This window comes from Colias eurytheme, chromosome 6 (assembly GCF_061535395.1).
Source record: "Colias eurytheme isolate Ceu_HAF_F1 chromosome 6, ilColEury1 Martin Lab GWU primary, whole genome shotgun sequence".
Classification (NCBI taxonomy): Eukaryota; Metazoa; Arthropoda; class Insecta; order Lepidoptera; family Pieridae; genus Colias; species Colias eurytheme.
In genome coordinates this window covers 2,162,658-2,178,990 of record NC_142985.1, presented here as the reverse complement: position 1 = coordinate 2,178,990, position 16,333 = coordinate 2,162,658, and the positions used below count along the sequence as shown (strand labels likewise).

General features: G+C 32.3%; 2 protein-coding genes across 2 annotated transcripts; one reads left to right on the top strand and one right to left on the bottom strand.

Annotated features, from left to right (window-relative positions):
• Window positions 1–243: 243 nt before the first annotated feature.
• On the top strand, window positions 244–1,861 carry LOC149907480 (uncharacterized). Its single transcript, XM_090103332.1, has 2 exons — window positions 244–617; window positions 877–1,861. Exons 1-2 carry the CDS (start codon window positions 578–580, stop codon window positions 1,188–1,190), a joined length of 354 nt encoding a protein of 117 aa, XP_089959458.1. The 5' UTR covers window positions 244–577; the 3' UTR covers window positions 1,191–1,861.
• A 935-nt stretch (window positions 1,862–2,796) lies between these two features.
• CaBP1 (Protein disulfide-isomerase A6 homolog CaBP1) lies at window positions 2,797–15,538 on the bottom strand. Its single transcript, XM_090102473.1, has 8 exons — window positions 15,372–15,538; window positions 15,077–15,270; window positions 14,520–14,744; window positions 8,326–8,478; window positions 7,235–7,444; window positions 5,561–5,715; window positions 5,035–5,193; window positions 2,797–3,994 (listed from the first exon to the last, which is right to left on the bottom strand). Exons 1-8 carry the CDS (start codon window positions 15,391–15,393, stop codon window positions 3,838–3,840), a joined length of 1,275 nt encoding a protein of 424 aa, XP_089958599.1. The 5' UTR covers window positions 15,394–15,538; the 3' UTR covers window positions 2,797–3,837.
• Window positions 15,539–16,333: the final 795 nt, after the last annotated feature.

The window sequence follows — 16,333 nt, the reverse complement described above, 5'->3', positions numbered from 1 at the left end:
ATGCCAAGACTGGAAAACCTGATTCGTCTCATAAAAGAAAATCCAAGAGCAGTCGGTAAAATATGCTGCTCTTAATATTTTTCTTGCAAAAATTATGTATTTTTTCATAATACAAAGCTATAAAACGTTATAATTAGGATCTTTGACCTAAAAAATCATTTCACCTGGAGGTTTTGACCACAGAGTTTATATATGGTTTTGACGTTTTAATTGACATCTTCCATCTATGGTCTCAACTTTGTCAACTGACTTTGATTTATTGATAATTGATAAAACATATTCAGACTTTATTTTACACACAGGAGTTGTATATTTATTTGGTTTTGTGATATTATGAGTGCCCCCTTTTCGCTTAATGAATAAACAAACTCTTAATTTTACGACTTTTAATACTTCCAAATAGATAGCATAAAATTTAAGACTTCGATCGCTTTTGTTAAAACTTATATTTACTTGCGAACTGTGGTGGTATTTATTTATCAAAAGCTTAATTTAACTATTTACTTGATCGTATAAAAGTAATTTATGTTCTAAAGTTTTGATAAGAAGTGCGCCTATTATTAAAGAATTAGGTAAAATGGCCAAATTGTCTCTTACACTGTGCGTTGTAATCATTGGTAAGTTAATTGTTGAAAATTACCACGCTCTATAAGATGAGTCGTTTCATTCAGTCATTATTTTCTTATTCTACTAAAAATATAACTATAGATTTTTATAAAACTTAATCCATTCAAAATGGTTTGATTGCTATTACTTGAAATCTTGAATGTAGGTCATTATATTACATTTCAAGGTTCATTTATTACCAACACTGAACAATAAGAAAATAAAACCACAACACGCAATAGTTATTTATAACTTATTCTTTTTTTTCAGCTGCAACCTTCATCCTACCTACATGTGATGGTTTTCGAGGTAGAGGCTTTGGCAGAGGCAGTAGCAAGTACGATGCTAATCCTTCGCCAAAGCAGGGAGCTCCGATGGCAGCTGGGGGGGGCTACGGCCCTGGACAAGGCCCAAGTCCCAGCCCCGCTAAACGAGGTCTTGGTATATCTGCGTGGGGCTTAATAACTGTCATAATATCAATAATTTTAGCAATGGCCGGCATGTATTACTTCTCCATTTGTTATCCAGTTATGTGCAAGAAATCTCGAAAATACGACATGATTGGTTTAGCTAATGCAGTTTAGGTATAGAAATATAGAATTAATACTTTTCAGAAACATATACTGTAATTGAAATTAGTTTGTCCTCTTTTGATGTAAATGTGATACTTTTGTATTTATGGAACAAATTTTTAGTGTGGTTGTGAGGTATACAAATAAATATTAGACTGAAACATATAGCTATAACAAGCTATGCTCCACTATTTTTATATGATAATTATTTTTATAGAACTATTTTATAGCAGTATACATTTTATATTGAATTAAAATATAAATTAAAATAGTGTTCATTTGTATTAAGTAGATGTAAGTTTCTTTTAAGTTATGCATGTTTTATTTGTGTACTTTAAAGGATGTATCAATTTTCATCTTCCATAAATGTGCTCTATTGTATAATTTATAATTTGAATAACAAAAATATTGCACTCTTGCCATTTTTCTGTGCCCAATTTACAATAAATAGTACAAAAATAGTGATGATAACATATTGCATTATTAAATTTTTCAATCTTATTTTTATAATAATTCTCAATTTCTGTATGCAATAGCTAATTTGTAAATACAAGGAAATACATAATTATAATAATTATATTTTTTCATTGGAAATGAGTAATTGAATATCTATCAGTATTATGGTGCCTTGATTGCTGCTGTTTATTTTTATAATATTAATTTGGAATGCTCAAAATAAAGACATTATATAAAATACATATGTGTTTTATTTACCCAAATGTTAAAACAATGATTTATGATGAAAAATTGTTGCAAGTACTATCCATGCATCATCACAGAAAAATACTATTTGTATCAGTAGTTAACACTATAACAATATGTACTTATCTACTAAAAATTTTAAAATAAAAAGTTTTTGGATTTGGAAATACAAAATAAGCAATTTGCATGCTGTGATTTGATCACCATTTGATTTGTACAGTGGTGCACGCGTAAGCAAACAACCGCGGTTTTCTGACAGGCAGATCAAAAGACTGATAACCTACTTGCGACTCGCAAGTTGCGAGTTGTGTGACTTCAGTCATATGAAGTTTTCCAGACTCAGTGTGTTTCCAATTTTTATTAGAGATCAATGATTTTCTTGAATAATGACATATCATCCAAAACGACGTTTTCAGCATGTGATAACATACAATTTCTAGAACTCAATAAATCCATTAATGGTTTGTTAATTATTTATTCAACTATAAAGTATTTTATGCTTGGTTGTACCATATTTTAGTAGTTAAAGTTTATGTCAAATTTAACAACAAAAGTAACGGTAACTTTTACAGTGCCAGCAAAATGGCTGTGGGTGAAACACGAACAGTTATAGCACAGACTAATAATAATATACTACGGTTATAGTGTTAAAATTATGACGTCTTCTATAAAATTTTCAAATGGTGCAACTCTATTGTGTTTGATATTGCTAAAGTAACATGGTGCAACCCAGCCTTAGAACTTTTGTTGAATATTTGCGTTTCAATCACCATGATAGACAATAAAAAATTATAACTGGTTAAGAAAGAGTATCTTTTGTGTTGTGGTAGTAAATCATTGAAGGAAATTATAGATACACTTTTCAAATCATACGTAAATGTGTTTGAATGGGATTTAAATAAAATAAAACCATAAATACTTAATTATCATTTATTATATAAATAAAATTCACTGTTAAATGCAAATATTAATCACACAATGGAAGCTGTAGTTATCATTTAAAATAAGAGAAGGCGAAATGTGATGTATTGAATCAATGCAAAATACATAATTTTAAACAATTCTTAAATCTCTAATACAATGAATCACTGGTTTAAATTAATTATAGAGAATCTATAATTACAAAAATATAAGTTTAAAACTAAACTTATCATAATATTGTACAAACAATTTATTTATCATTACATTTTCTATTCTTATAATTTCTATGGAATCAATTACGATATGTGATATTGTTATAAATTAATAAAAAACATTGGCAGTTTCTATGCATCTAATGTAGTTTAATACAAATAGTTTGAACATTATTTCAAGATGACATAGTACAAATTCAGTACCATACAATAAAAAAATAAAATTCTTTACCATTTTTTAAACATGTAAGGTAGGTACTTATCACAAAAATTAAGCATAAAACTGTAGTCCAAACATTGATTTATTTAAAAAATGACAGAATTATCAAAAAGCTTACACTAAAGGCTAATTTACGCTACACCGTGTCGCGTCAAACACTATTTTATACTTTTGAAGTGAAAACTTTAGCGGCGTTGGGTATAAAATCTTAAACTCGCGTCAGGACACGTGACCTGATCGAAAAAGCGTAAGACGGATGGATATCAAACATGCTCAACGTTAATAATCAAGTTTTCATTTCTGCCGGCACTCCCGGAGTGCAACCCGTCTTTTTAACGTGATAACGTTTTTAAAATCGTTTTAGTCGGGTGACATGTTCAGAAACTTGTGTCACACCAAAACCTCACGAGCGCGATAACAGGTATAACGAGAGAGAGACGGACCGATCTCCCGTCTCATCTCGAGCGCTGCCACCAATAAGACGTTATCACGTAAACATCTCGATCGTAAACATACTAAAAACAACCAATTTTTTTATTTCATTCCCGGCACGGTGTAGCATAAATCATGTTTAATATTTCTAATCTAGGATTTCAGTCAGCCATTATAGCTCATCTTTTTCCAGGTCTACATCGGAGAGATCAATGTCTTCCTCTGGGGGCAGTTCCCCATCTTTACCGTCCCAGGGCTCAGTGCTCACGATCTTTGGCATTTCCGCACCACGTACTGGGGCTGTTTGACCGCGGCCGAAAGAAAGATCCCTGTAAAAAGATAGTTTGTAAAGAAAACAAATACATATTCAACTAGATTTCCGCCCGCGGCTTCGCCCGCGTTTTCAAAGGAAAACCCGCATAGTTCCCGTTCCCGTGGGATTTCCGGGATAAAACCTATCCTATGTGTTAATCCAAGTTACCCTCTATATGTGTGCTAAATTTCATTGTAATCGGTCCAGTAGTTTTTACGTGAAAGAGTAACAAACATCCATACATCCATACTTACAAACTTTCGCCTTTATAATAGTATTAAGAATGGATGTATAGTACTTTCAGCATAGACTGGTAGCAATATTTCAAACTCAAACATTTATTTATTCAATTAGACTTCTTCTTAGACTTCTTCTAGAAGCATTTTTGAATGGTTATGACGTAGTTTGAACATTTACTATGGATTAGATATTTTAAAAATTTGTCATTCATTACATCTGTCTTTTAAAAGTTCTAACAACCGTTTTCGGGGATTCGGGTAATAGAAATTCGAGTTTTTAATAGGTTACCGGATTAGATACATTAAGTAGTTATTTTTTATCAGTTTTATATTTAACTTTTATTAGTTATATTTACTTATCTTTCGACTAACACGTAACATATTATACAGGGTGTCCCACTATTGGTATACTAAGCGCGAAGGGACTCGTAGTTTTGCAAACACTAATCACGTAAAAAATACTTAAGCAACAAAATAACGTCAAAAATTTTTTGCTTTCTTAAAATCCATTTTTCTTCTCTAGCTTCGCGCAACCGGTATATATACCGCTTCGCTAATGTGAGCATTTTATCAATGAAAACATAACCTTAAACGATTGTTCACGAGCGGGTGGTAAAGTCGGGCGGGTTGCTTGTTAGGGGTGTACAGTGTACACACATAGTTTTAAAAATTCATCAATTTGAAAAAAAAAATGCGTCTGGAATTTTATAAGTATTTTTAAGTACTCAGCGTACGCAAACGACGACCTTACAAATACCTTACTCAAGAAACATTTTTACACAATTTCCTTATCAATTTTTCACTCATTTAAGCTTACCTCAAAAACTCATTAATACCGCTGCTCGAGAATGACCCTCTCAACGTGGAAAACTTGAGTTTCTTAGCGTTCACAACCGCCATGGCCGGATAACCGAAACCGCCCAGTTCTAACGCCTTTTCTAAATCCTCTTGAGCACCGGCCTCAGACCATACCCAACTGGAATAATATAGAGAAAATTATTTTAGAGTAACGAAAAATAAAATAAAGAAAAAACATAAGATTTATGTGTTTCGCTATGTCAAAGAGGTTACTTTAAAAAATTTTACCGATTCTTCTCGGTAGGAGTGACCTTCTGAATCGGTGGTAGTATTAAAAAAATATTATTATAACCACTTGTAAACATATTATGAAATTTATGAAGGCTTCGAGTATTCGACCAAAAAATAATGATAAAATATCCCATTGAATGCGGATAAAGTCGCATAACGTAATCCAGTTTAATTTTGATGCAATAACAAAAAAACTATCGAAAATGTCAAACCCTATATAAAAAAAATAGCTTAAAAAAGACAAGAAAACCTACCCCCACATCTTCGCCTTGTATTTCTCGCCGAGCGTCTTAAGTATCGAGATATAGTCGTTCCTGCACGCCGCGTTACAATCGAGAATGTGTGGTAGCACCGATACAACGCATAGTGGCTTCTCGCTACACGCCTTCATTGTGTCTTCGTTTATTACCTGTGTTAAAAAAAAGAAAAACAAAGGTCGGTTAATTTACACGTGTCAACTGTCAAAAAAGTTGGATGGAATTTTTTTAAACTTGTCTGTATAGGGCGTATTCAGAAAGAAAGCTTGAAACTTATAAGCGCTTATAAGCGCTTATCGGCGCTTATAAGCGCATGTTCATATATTTTCCTGCGCGGGTTACCAGCGCTTATAAGCGCCGATAAGCGCTTATAAGCGCTTATAAGTTTCAAGCTTTCTTTCTGAATACGCCCTATGTTGTGTCACTTTTTTTATAATTACAGACAAAAAAATTAAAACACCACTCATTTTTCGAACCCTATTCGAATTTAAAACTTGCCTGTTCCAAGAATTTTTTTTATTCCTTGTATTTTCCCCAAAAAAATTAAAAGATTTTGATTCGAAACAATGTTTTTTTTTGTATATGGTTAACAGCTGCAATTATGCATGAGCATCTAGCTGGATGAATTTTTAACGAAATAGATTCCGTAGATCTAAAGTAAAGTCTCATCACTTTTGAGGTATAAAGCTTAAAATTTAAAATAACAATACCTATTTAAAAAATATTTACGAAAATATACATGAAACAGTGACGTAATGTATCACGTAAAAATAAATCAAAATTCTACGTACGACATTACACGTGCAGTTTACGGCCGAACAATAATTTTCTTCAATCTTTTATGTATTCAATAATAAATTCGGGTTAGTAACACGACATGGCGCACAAATTCACATATTAAATAAAAAATGTAAATATTTTAACGGTATAATAAGTCATGTAGTAAAGCACGTCAACCATTTTTACTATGGTAAGTTTTTTATCGTAACTGGTTCTATTTTGAAAAATAGGCGGTTAAATAACATTTTCTATATTTAAAAACATTTCGTTCAACAATGATTTGTTTATGCAACTTATATAATGGCGATGAATATTTCCATAACACAAATGAATTGTCATTGTTTATTGGAGTAATAATAACAAATATTGAAGTATAAATAATGGTATAATTTAAAATTTGGGTAGTCTGTTTGAGATATCTGAAGTGAAAACAGGAGATAGTGTTAGAAAAGGAGCTTTAAAACTGTGTCCTAGGATAAATGCTTGCAATTTGGAATAAGTTTATTTATTTATTTAACAGTTTTATGTATCATTACAAATTTTACAATAAGTTTGTTTTAATATTTAGTTACCTGAACAACCTCCGGAGCCAGCACCATTTTCAGCCAATTTCTCAAGTGCCCAGGTCACAATATCACTTGACGTTCTGCCCTCATAATAATCTTCTACGGAATCACTAGTCTTACGACGCGACGTTATACGACTTTAGCACTTTTTATTCTTATTTCTGCTAAATTACCTGAACAACCTCCGGAGCCAGCAGCATTTTCAGCCAATTTCTCAAGTGCCCAGGTCACAATATCACTTGAAGTCCTGCCTCCGTTGTAGTCTTCGACAAAATCGCGGCTCTTACGAGTTTAGCACTTTTTATTGTCATTTCTACTAAATTACCTGAATAACTTCCGGAGCCGGTACATTTTCAGCCAATTTCTCGAGTGCCCAGGTCACAATGTCACTTGAAGTCCTGCCCCCGTTGTAGTCTTCTACAGAATCGCTGGTTTTCTTGCCTCCAGGGAAGAACTTGATAGTCGGGTAACCTTGCACTTGGTAACGGGAGGCCATCATTTGGTGGACTGTTGCGTCTAAGGCTCCAAGTTTCACCTGGGGACGATTTTAAGTTAAGAATATTTGCATGATGGTAAGAGAATTTTTTCTGATTTATAAAACAGTTTTTATCCTGTGAATTGAATGAATAATTTATTTACTTATCTATGAAACAGTTTTAAAACTATAAATCAGTAGTTGATGTGTGGTTTTCGATTTAAAGCAAAAAGTAAAAGATCATCAAGAAAACATCTGGAAAATATGGAATGGTAAAAAAATATGATATGTCAGTGTCGATGGGTAAATTATCTTTGGTTTTTTTTAGAGTAACATGCTTTTAGAAACAAATTAAATCAAATGCCACTTTCCCAAACGAGATGGTCATGAAGAAGTCAAGTGAAGTAAAAAGGATTTTTCATAACTAAATTAGGATTTGACTTGATAGAATTTTGGTCGAGGTGAGTCCTTAGAGCGTATACGCACTATGCGGGTAGCCGCATTGGGGGTAGCCGTCCGGCTGACCGCAAGCACAATTATGTACGTAATATTCATTTCTACGCGCACTGTGCGGTCTGCGGTAGCCGCATCGCAGTGCGCATAGAAATGAATATTACGTACATAATTGTGCTTGCGGTCAGCCGGACGGCTACCCGCAACGCGGCTACCCGCATAGTGCGTATACGCTCTTAGATTACCTATAATAGAGACAATGGATTTATTAAAATATTATTGGTTAACAACACTAGAACATACTTTTTTAAGCTATTGCATAGCTTCTATCGCGGGCCTTGAACGCGGGGACGGAATCCAGAAATTCCTAACGAAAAAACCTCACGCTCCCCACTCCGACGGGCGCGGAGGTGTGGCTTGAAGGCATAGCATGCAATAGCTTTACCGCGGCAGTCCCCGAGTGCCACACGTCTTTTTTTAATACATACCTTTCCTTTAAGCTCAGTGGCCGCTTTGGCCCACTGCGGCTCTAAGTTCTTGCAGTGACCGCACCACGGCGCGAAGAATTCGACCAACCACATGTCGTCGCTGTCGAGCACAAGTTCTTTGAAGTTGCTGTCCGTGAGCGTAATCACATCGGACTGAGGACAATTAGAAAAAAAATGTAAAAAAAAAACTTGTATCTTCTAGATTTAGAGGGACAAATGAGCATTGCCTGGTACTAAACCAGTGTTCTGGTCTTAAACTATGTATGTAGTATTAAACTGGTCCTTATACGTTCCATATGTTCACAATTATAGTGGTTACGCACTGTATAAAATTATGAATAAGTATAAAGAAAATGTTCTTAGATTTGTTTGACAATAATATTTAAATGCAAAAATAATATGTAATTGTTTGAGTGCGTAATTTTATAAATGAGTTTTGTAAACTTATGAGTGGAAAAGAAGAAGATTTCATGAAGATTATTTCATATCTATCTAGTAGTACGTATTATTTATATAAATACAGTGAAAATTAGGAGAATGTTCATGTAAATAAACAGTATCAATTAAGAGTCTAGCAAGTTACATTGTAATTTTTATTATTAATACATAGTTGTATAAAATTAAATAAATGGTTAAAATATTGTGTGTTTTTTGTTCCTTTTTTTTTTAATACAGCCTATAAATTATTACAACCGTTCTCTTATCATAAATCCGGAAGTAAATCTGTCTGATTGTAAATTTGTCCCACCATTTATCTTTATTATAATAATTAATCTCTCAATAATATTTTTCTTTTGGAAAGACGAGATTTTATTAGCGAATGTAAAATGGAAACATGCATAAGTAACGGCTGTCGCACGATAACGTTATGTGCACGCAATATGCCATTTCTGATAATAAAATCCTTACTAATATTATATTTATAATGCGAAAGTAACTCTGTCTGTCTCGTCTCCACGTTTAAACTACTGAACTGATTTCAATGAAATTTCATAAAAAGATAGTTTGGTATCTCTGAAAGGATAAGAGATAGATTAAACAAAGCGTAGGTTTTATCCCTAAATTTCCACGAGTACGGGAGATTTGCGAGTTTTCCTTTGACTGTGTGACCGAAAACGCAGGCGATTGGATTGTACTCTACAACTCGTCAAAATATACATTAGCAGTCATACTGATGGTGATCACTGACCCAAGAAAGCGAAAAAAATGTTCATGCAAAAGTTGTTTGAATCAACTGTTTACTGTAAATTGAGTGAGCTTATAAATATTCAAACATATATGTACCAGACGTACATAATAAGTAGACAGTATATGTATTTTGAAAAGAAAATGAGCTATTTTTGTTCATCATGCGTATATTGGAGACACGTGAAAACAATGTTTGGCAAGTTTGTTCACCCTAAATATACCTACTGACGTTGAACATAATAAACAAGTATATTCTACGCATGAATTTCTAAGTTTTGCATTATTCCAATGGTCCAATTACCAATATACTTCGCATTCAAAAAAATCTGTTAATGTTTACTTTGTTTTACTTTTTTTTAAAGCTCAATTTATGCCCCTTTCATTAAAAACTTTGACTGTAATCACGTAATACGTGCAACAACAACTTTTGTCTTATATTGCAATTATAGAGGATTAATAAATAAATTATCGAAAATATGAATCCATTTAGTTAACACGCTATTTTAAAAGCCTAGCTTTTAATAAGGTATTGACTTTTAAATATTACTGACGTGTCTTTACTACAAACAACGAAGCATCTAGAAAGATGCGTGGTCGAGCAAACTAGGTCTCAAGTGGGTGTGCAATGTAGGCGGATTTACGCCCAAATATATTAAAAACTAACTTTCAATGTTTTAAAACGATCATATAATATAATAGCGAGATTATCAACTAATAGAATGTTTAGTAAAGTAATAAATGCGTAAGTCTGTCGGTTGCGCTTCCACAGGTCTAGAGCGTCGATTTTGATAAAATTTGACATAAAAAATAGCTTAGGAATCAAAAATATCGTTTATATAATATCTTCCAACTTAAGGGCTTGGTCTAGTAGTGCAAACAAATGCATCCTGTCATCCTATATGTAAATAATACAAATGTACTAAGGGAAAGTTGCTCCACTTAATTTTTAAAAATTAAATCATTCGTATAATTTAATATTCGTAATAAGTACCAAAAATGACAATTTGAAACAATTTTCGTGAAAATTACACCGGGTGATTTTTTTTATCAGTACACAAGATTTGCGAATACTTTCTATTGATATCTTCAACTTCATGTTTATATAACTGATCAACTTTTACAAAGAAATTTGGACGAAATATAAAAAAAATAAGCTTTCCATACAAAATGCATAACTCTATACATTTTTTTCGACCTAAGTTTCTTAGTGAATAGTGTAATGTTTGTGTTAAAAAATTATAAAATAGAAAAATACGCAAATGAAAACAAAAGATATTTATTTCTGACTAGCGGACCGCCCCGGCTTCGCCCGTGGTACAATTTTGCAATAAAAGGTAGCCTATGTTCTTTCTCAGGGTCTAAAGATTGTCTGTGCCAAATTTCATCAAAATCGGTCCAGTAGTTTATGCGTGAAAACCATACATACATACATACAAACCTTTCCTCTTTATAATATTAGTATAGATATAGACTAGCTTCCGCCCGCGACTCCGTCCGCGCGGATGTCAGTCTTCGCGTCTTCTACAGATTTATTATATTATGTATAATATATAGATTATATAACCTAATAAATCTTTTGCTAGCATTTTGATGCTTTATCGGTTGCACTGGATTTATCTCTTTTTTTTCAATCGCTTGAATGATATAGGATGGGTCTTTGATGGCATCGAATGCTGAAGTCTCGAATCAATCAATTCTGACAGTAGGCAATTTATGTAAAATCTTGATAATGGTCCATCATTTTATTTTGCCTAAACGTTACATACTTTTTTATATATTCTATTTTTAACGAATGATTCACTCCAGTCCAAACAGCAAATAAGCAGACTTCTGCTTCTGCAACGTTTAGTTGTCCCTGAATTTGGAAAAAATAGTCATGATTCTTATCTATGACAAAAGTGTTATTTTTTGCATTGTATTTCAAATATTAAATTTTTTTTAACCGCATCTTCCGCATTCATGTTTTTTGCCGGAATTAGACATTTAACTTCTACTAGTCCCATTTTCCCTTTTTGATATGGGAGTGTATAAAGTAATTTTTTTAGATATTTCTCGTTATACTTTTAAAAAGTTATTATTGTCATTTTGCTCATTAGGTAAAGTAATTTCGATATCAGTTTTAAGTTTTTTGATACCTGCAATAATAACGTCATAATCGCCTGCACATACTTATCGATTACACCCTGTATACAATCCATCCACATTCATAATGTTTTCCTGTCCTCCTCTCCTTTACGCTGTTCACCGATACATTTTAAATGAGTAAATCTGCTACCACTGAAGGATGTTTCATTGTGATCAGCAAATTTTCACCACTGTTGTCGATTATTTGTTTTTCATTTTTAATCAGCAATTGGGAATCATCAGTTTTGTTTTTGCAGATTGGTGATGTACCCTAACAATACGTCGAAAAGGGAAAGCATCAACGAATTATCGTTTTCGTCCTCTTTTTTTATTCTTCGCGTCTCTGTTACTTCTGTTTGTTTAGTTCTCAACACCCACTGAATTGTGATCTTCCATTACATCTGAGTTTTGATGATGTGATGATAATCCATTCGTTTTAATATTGGTACTTAGAGTTGGTAGACTAAACTAGAAATGGCGGACTAAATTTGTCAGCACGTCTGTAAGATCAGAATATAAAACCAACATCCTGTATTTAAGTTACAAAATTAATAATCAAACAACATGCCGCTACGTTGAAAATGACTAGAAGAAAAAATTAAAACACCTCGGATCAATTTGGAGTAAACAAATCATTTTCCCCCTATGGGGATTTCCCCGGATGAACTTGGGAAGTTCAAGTTCTCAATACAAGTTTATATTATATTTCGTATTTCTCAAACGAAAAATAAACATTTTTGGAACTTCAAAAAAATTATATTATAAGAACATTTATGAAAGAAAGAAAAAATATTTATTGCCACAAGTTACACACACTTAACAACTACTTACATTACAAAAAAAAAATAGAGAATTTACATGGCAATCGGGTCAGACTCAGCCATGCTGTCGGGCTTTAACACCTGAACAGCGCTGATTTTCAGTCTGCCCGTAAGTTTTTATTTTCGAGGCTCCTAAGTCTACATTAAAATACAAATACCAATCAAAAAACATACTTTACAGTGAGCTTACTTGAGTTAACTTTAGTTTTAAAGAAATATACATCCCTTTACTGACACCCCGTAAAATAAAGAAATTGTTGCCAATCACCTTTGCAATCTATTTGGTTTCATTAACTTTATGTTCGAAGATAATTTTTTTTCTAGTAGTTACACGCGTATTTTTTTCGTTTATTTTCCATATCGAAATCAGATGTTTAAAAATACGAAAATTTGCACAAAACAAAAATATTAAATTTAATGAAGTAGAGCAACTTTCACTTCGGTATGAAGGAAAATCGAGCGTAGAGCACACGTCAGAACGCTCCGGCCCAAGGAGCGCGACTAAAGAAATTCGCTAGGATTTTTCCTAATTATTTTAAATATATTTTAATATTTAAAGAATTATCAAAATAAAAAAAAAAATTTTTTTAAAGGATTAATACTCATTGGTCTTCAACCAACTCGAATAAATTAATGGAAAAAATAACTTTTAGCAGTATTTATCAATAGATTTTGTAAGGCAAAAATTGGGAAATTTAATGAATTTATAACGTTCTAATTAAGAAAATCATAAGTTTTTCGGCAATTGTATTCAGCAGTTTTTAATAACGACTATATAAGGATAATAATGTGCTGATCAGATTGTGTAAATTGTAATCGGTTGCAACGTAGTGAGTGCACAAACTTAGCTCGAAATGTCTTTGGGAGAAAGAGACTTATCTTGAAGGCCTGATTAAGGTAAAATAAAGTAACTTTATAAATGTGAAAAAATTCACGCGCATTGCGTATATAACACTAATTGATAAACAAGAAAAAAAAAATTAGTTTATCATTTCATTAGCCGGGAAAAAATTGTCAAATAACTTGTTGAAAACGCAATTTTGCTAGACTGCAGCCTTAAAGGGTTGAATGTTTTCGTCAGAGGGCTTTTGTGGGGGAAGAGCAAGTAATAAAACATGTATTAACTGTTTTAACGAAATTATAGCTATGGCAAAGGATGTTATTCATTTCCAAGTCATGCAAGTTTAACAAAGTGTAGCTAATGTCAATATTATTTTTAGTGATTTAAGATAAGATGTCGTTGCCCCTGTTCTGAGATAAATTAAGTATACAGGATGGTGTATTTAATTCCTTAAAAAATAAAATATGAAAGAGGAAATACGAAATTTCTTATTTTTCAGAAACCAATTTGATATTTATAAATAACTACATAAAACTTTTAAGAATGACACAATTAAATTAGCTTTACAACAAAGTTATTACATATTTTGTCTAGCAATCATAAAACAAAATACACAGCTTCAAATATTTTATTGCAAAATGCATACTAAAACATATGCCTCATACAAAATTAATCATACAAATATTATTACAATTACAGTAGTTTTCTTATAAGAGACGTATTATCCAATTTAATTATTCTAGCATGTTCTTTATTACTTCGTTTACGGAATAATTGTTCTTGTAACGCTTCAAATCTGAGTTTCTTTAATGACGGTGTTAGGGAAGGATTCACAATTTGTTCATTTGCCGTTCGTTTCACATTCTTCCATTCAATTTTATGGCCATAGATATTATTTTGTGATCGCTATTTGACGAAGTATTGTTAATATTACGTAAATAATCATTATTTTCGTCTGATTCGTTAGTGCATACTGTATAGTGAAAGAACTAATTGAAATTGTATTTAATGTAATTATTGAACATAAAAAATCTTTAACATTTCTACAATAAATACTCATAAATAATATGCATATTCATAAACTTATTCACATAATTAAGGAGAATATGCACAGTAACAATGATAAGAACATATGATTTGACTATTCAACCAGTTTTGCCCCTATTAAATTTAGCGTTATATGCAGATAACATCAATTTAAGTTCTTTCAAAAATGTTACCTTATCAGAACTGGATCCACTGGATTTCTTGCCAAGGTTATCGTAGGCCTTGTCTTTCGCTGCCTTAAGCGCGGCATCAACAAACGATTCGGCCGTTCTCTGGCCTTGGTAGGGGGTGTGTTTGCTGCCAGTAAATATTTTGATAGTAGGAAATCCGCTGACACCATATTTCTGCCCCAACTCCTTGTATTGGTCTGCGTCTACAGCACCCACTTTGACAATTCCCTGTTGATGATAAGAATAATTAGTTTTTTTTTATATTACTGCAAATATGCCGATTTTATGTAGCATAAATAAATTTTGCATTATGTATACCTACAAGGGATGTTATTTTATATTTAATTATGTACAAATAATAGGTAATACTGATTGCCCAAGATAATTTTTTTAAAGCACGAAGATTATATAAGTTATAATAATAAATATTCGGGCTATGAATTCGTCGTAAAAAGAGAGGCAAATCACAAAATAAAATGCGAAATGCAGAACTTTTGAAACTAAGGTATACAAGCACAGACAAGAATCTAGTCTAGAATAGTTGATAAAAGATAATATACCTTTAGTGCCCTAGCTGCCTTTTTATATTCGGGGACAAGATTCTTACAATGTCCACACCAGGGTGCGAAAAATTCGATTATCCACACTTCATCTGAATTCGTAACTAGTTTATCAAAATTACTTGGAGTTAATTGTACTACGTCTGAAGAGGAGTCGTAAAGGGCATACGACCCGGCGATGAAGAATAATAACCCTGAGAAAAGAAAACGAAAAATTAATTTATATTTTATACCGGCGAAAGAGGCTATAAAATAAAGAAATAATTTTACGGTCTTTATATGTTTATAAACTTACCTAGATGCTTTAAATGTAACATTTCCGCTACTTAAAAATCTTACACTTAATTAAAAACTACGTAAATGTATAAAATCAGCGTAATTCAATCGTCAACCGTGAATATCAAATTCTCCGAGTGAAACAAACACGTCAATTCTTTTTGCCAAAATAACATGGACAAGATAGAGAGATTGACTAAATTGTCAATGGATTTCGTGGAGTTACGCGATTGGTTGATGAAATTGTATCCGGGAAACGTACCTGAAGTAAATAATAAGCCTACTGATAAAAATTATCCTAAATACTGGATTATTTATAAAAATACATGTATGTATAAATTGTTAAAGTTTTACTGATTATAATATTTAATTACACATTCTTAAAAGCGTATCTAAATGATTCAGTCAGTCAGAAACCATCCTGAATTATGAATTGCTAATTTGCTAAATGCTAAATTACAATTTGAATAACTTAATTGTCACTAAATTTATAAAAAGCTTAGCTTAATTTAGAAATTTAGATAACACACATAACATGAAGTAACTAACGGATGTCGCCGGCATCTGGTTGCATCTGCTATTTTATTAGATGACTAGCGCATTCATTGAATGACGACATTCAATTTAACGTTGATTTAACAAGCGTCACTCAACGTCCAATTCAAGTCCAATTAGTTAGCGAATTGTAACATAGTCCTTTGAACAGAGCGTTCACTGAATGACGACAGAATTTTTCCAAACGCCCACAAGAAGTCGGTTGCGAAGCGAAAGCGGAGCCCCGATTTGCGTTGAACCATGTTGAACGTTATATTCAACAATTTGAGTAATTATCGTCCTTTAGTCTTGTACGCGCTTATCATTCAATCAATTAGTAAATTCAACCAAATGAATGTACATTCAAATATATAAGGAATTGCACTGAAATCAATTTACGATTTAATATGCATTTAAAAAAAAAATGAAGTTCTGTTACAGGCTCAC

What these genes read in the sequence shown, in the direction of transcription:
- LOC149907480 (XM_090103332.1), top strand. Translation starts at nt 578, where the DNA reads ATGGCCAAATTGTCTCTTACACTGTGCGTTGTAATCATTG. An exon ending in ACTGTGCGTTGTAATCATTG is followed by an intron (nt 618 to 876) that starts GTAAGTTAATTG and finishes CTTTTTTTTCAG; the next exon opens with CTGCAACCTTCATCCTACCT.
- CaBP1 (XM_090102473.1), bottom strand. Translation starts at nt 15,393, where the DNA reads ATGTTACATTTAAAGCATCTAG. An exon ending in AGGCAGCTAGGGCACTAAAG is followed by an intron (nt 14,745 to 15,076) that starts GTATATTATCTT and finishes TATCATCAACAG; the next exon opens with GGAATTGTCAAAGTGGGTGC. An exon ending in CGGCTCCGGAAGTTATTCAG is followed by an intron (nt 5,716 to 7,234) that starts GTAATTTAGTAG and finishes TTTTTAACACAG; the next exon opens with GTAATAAACGAAGACACAAT.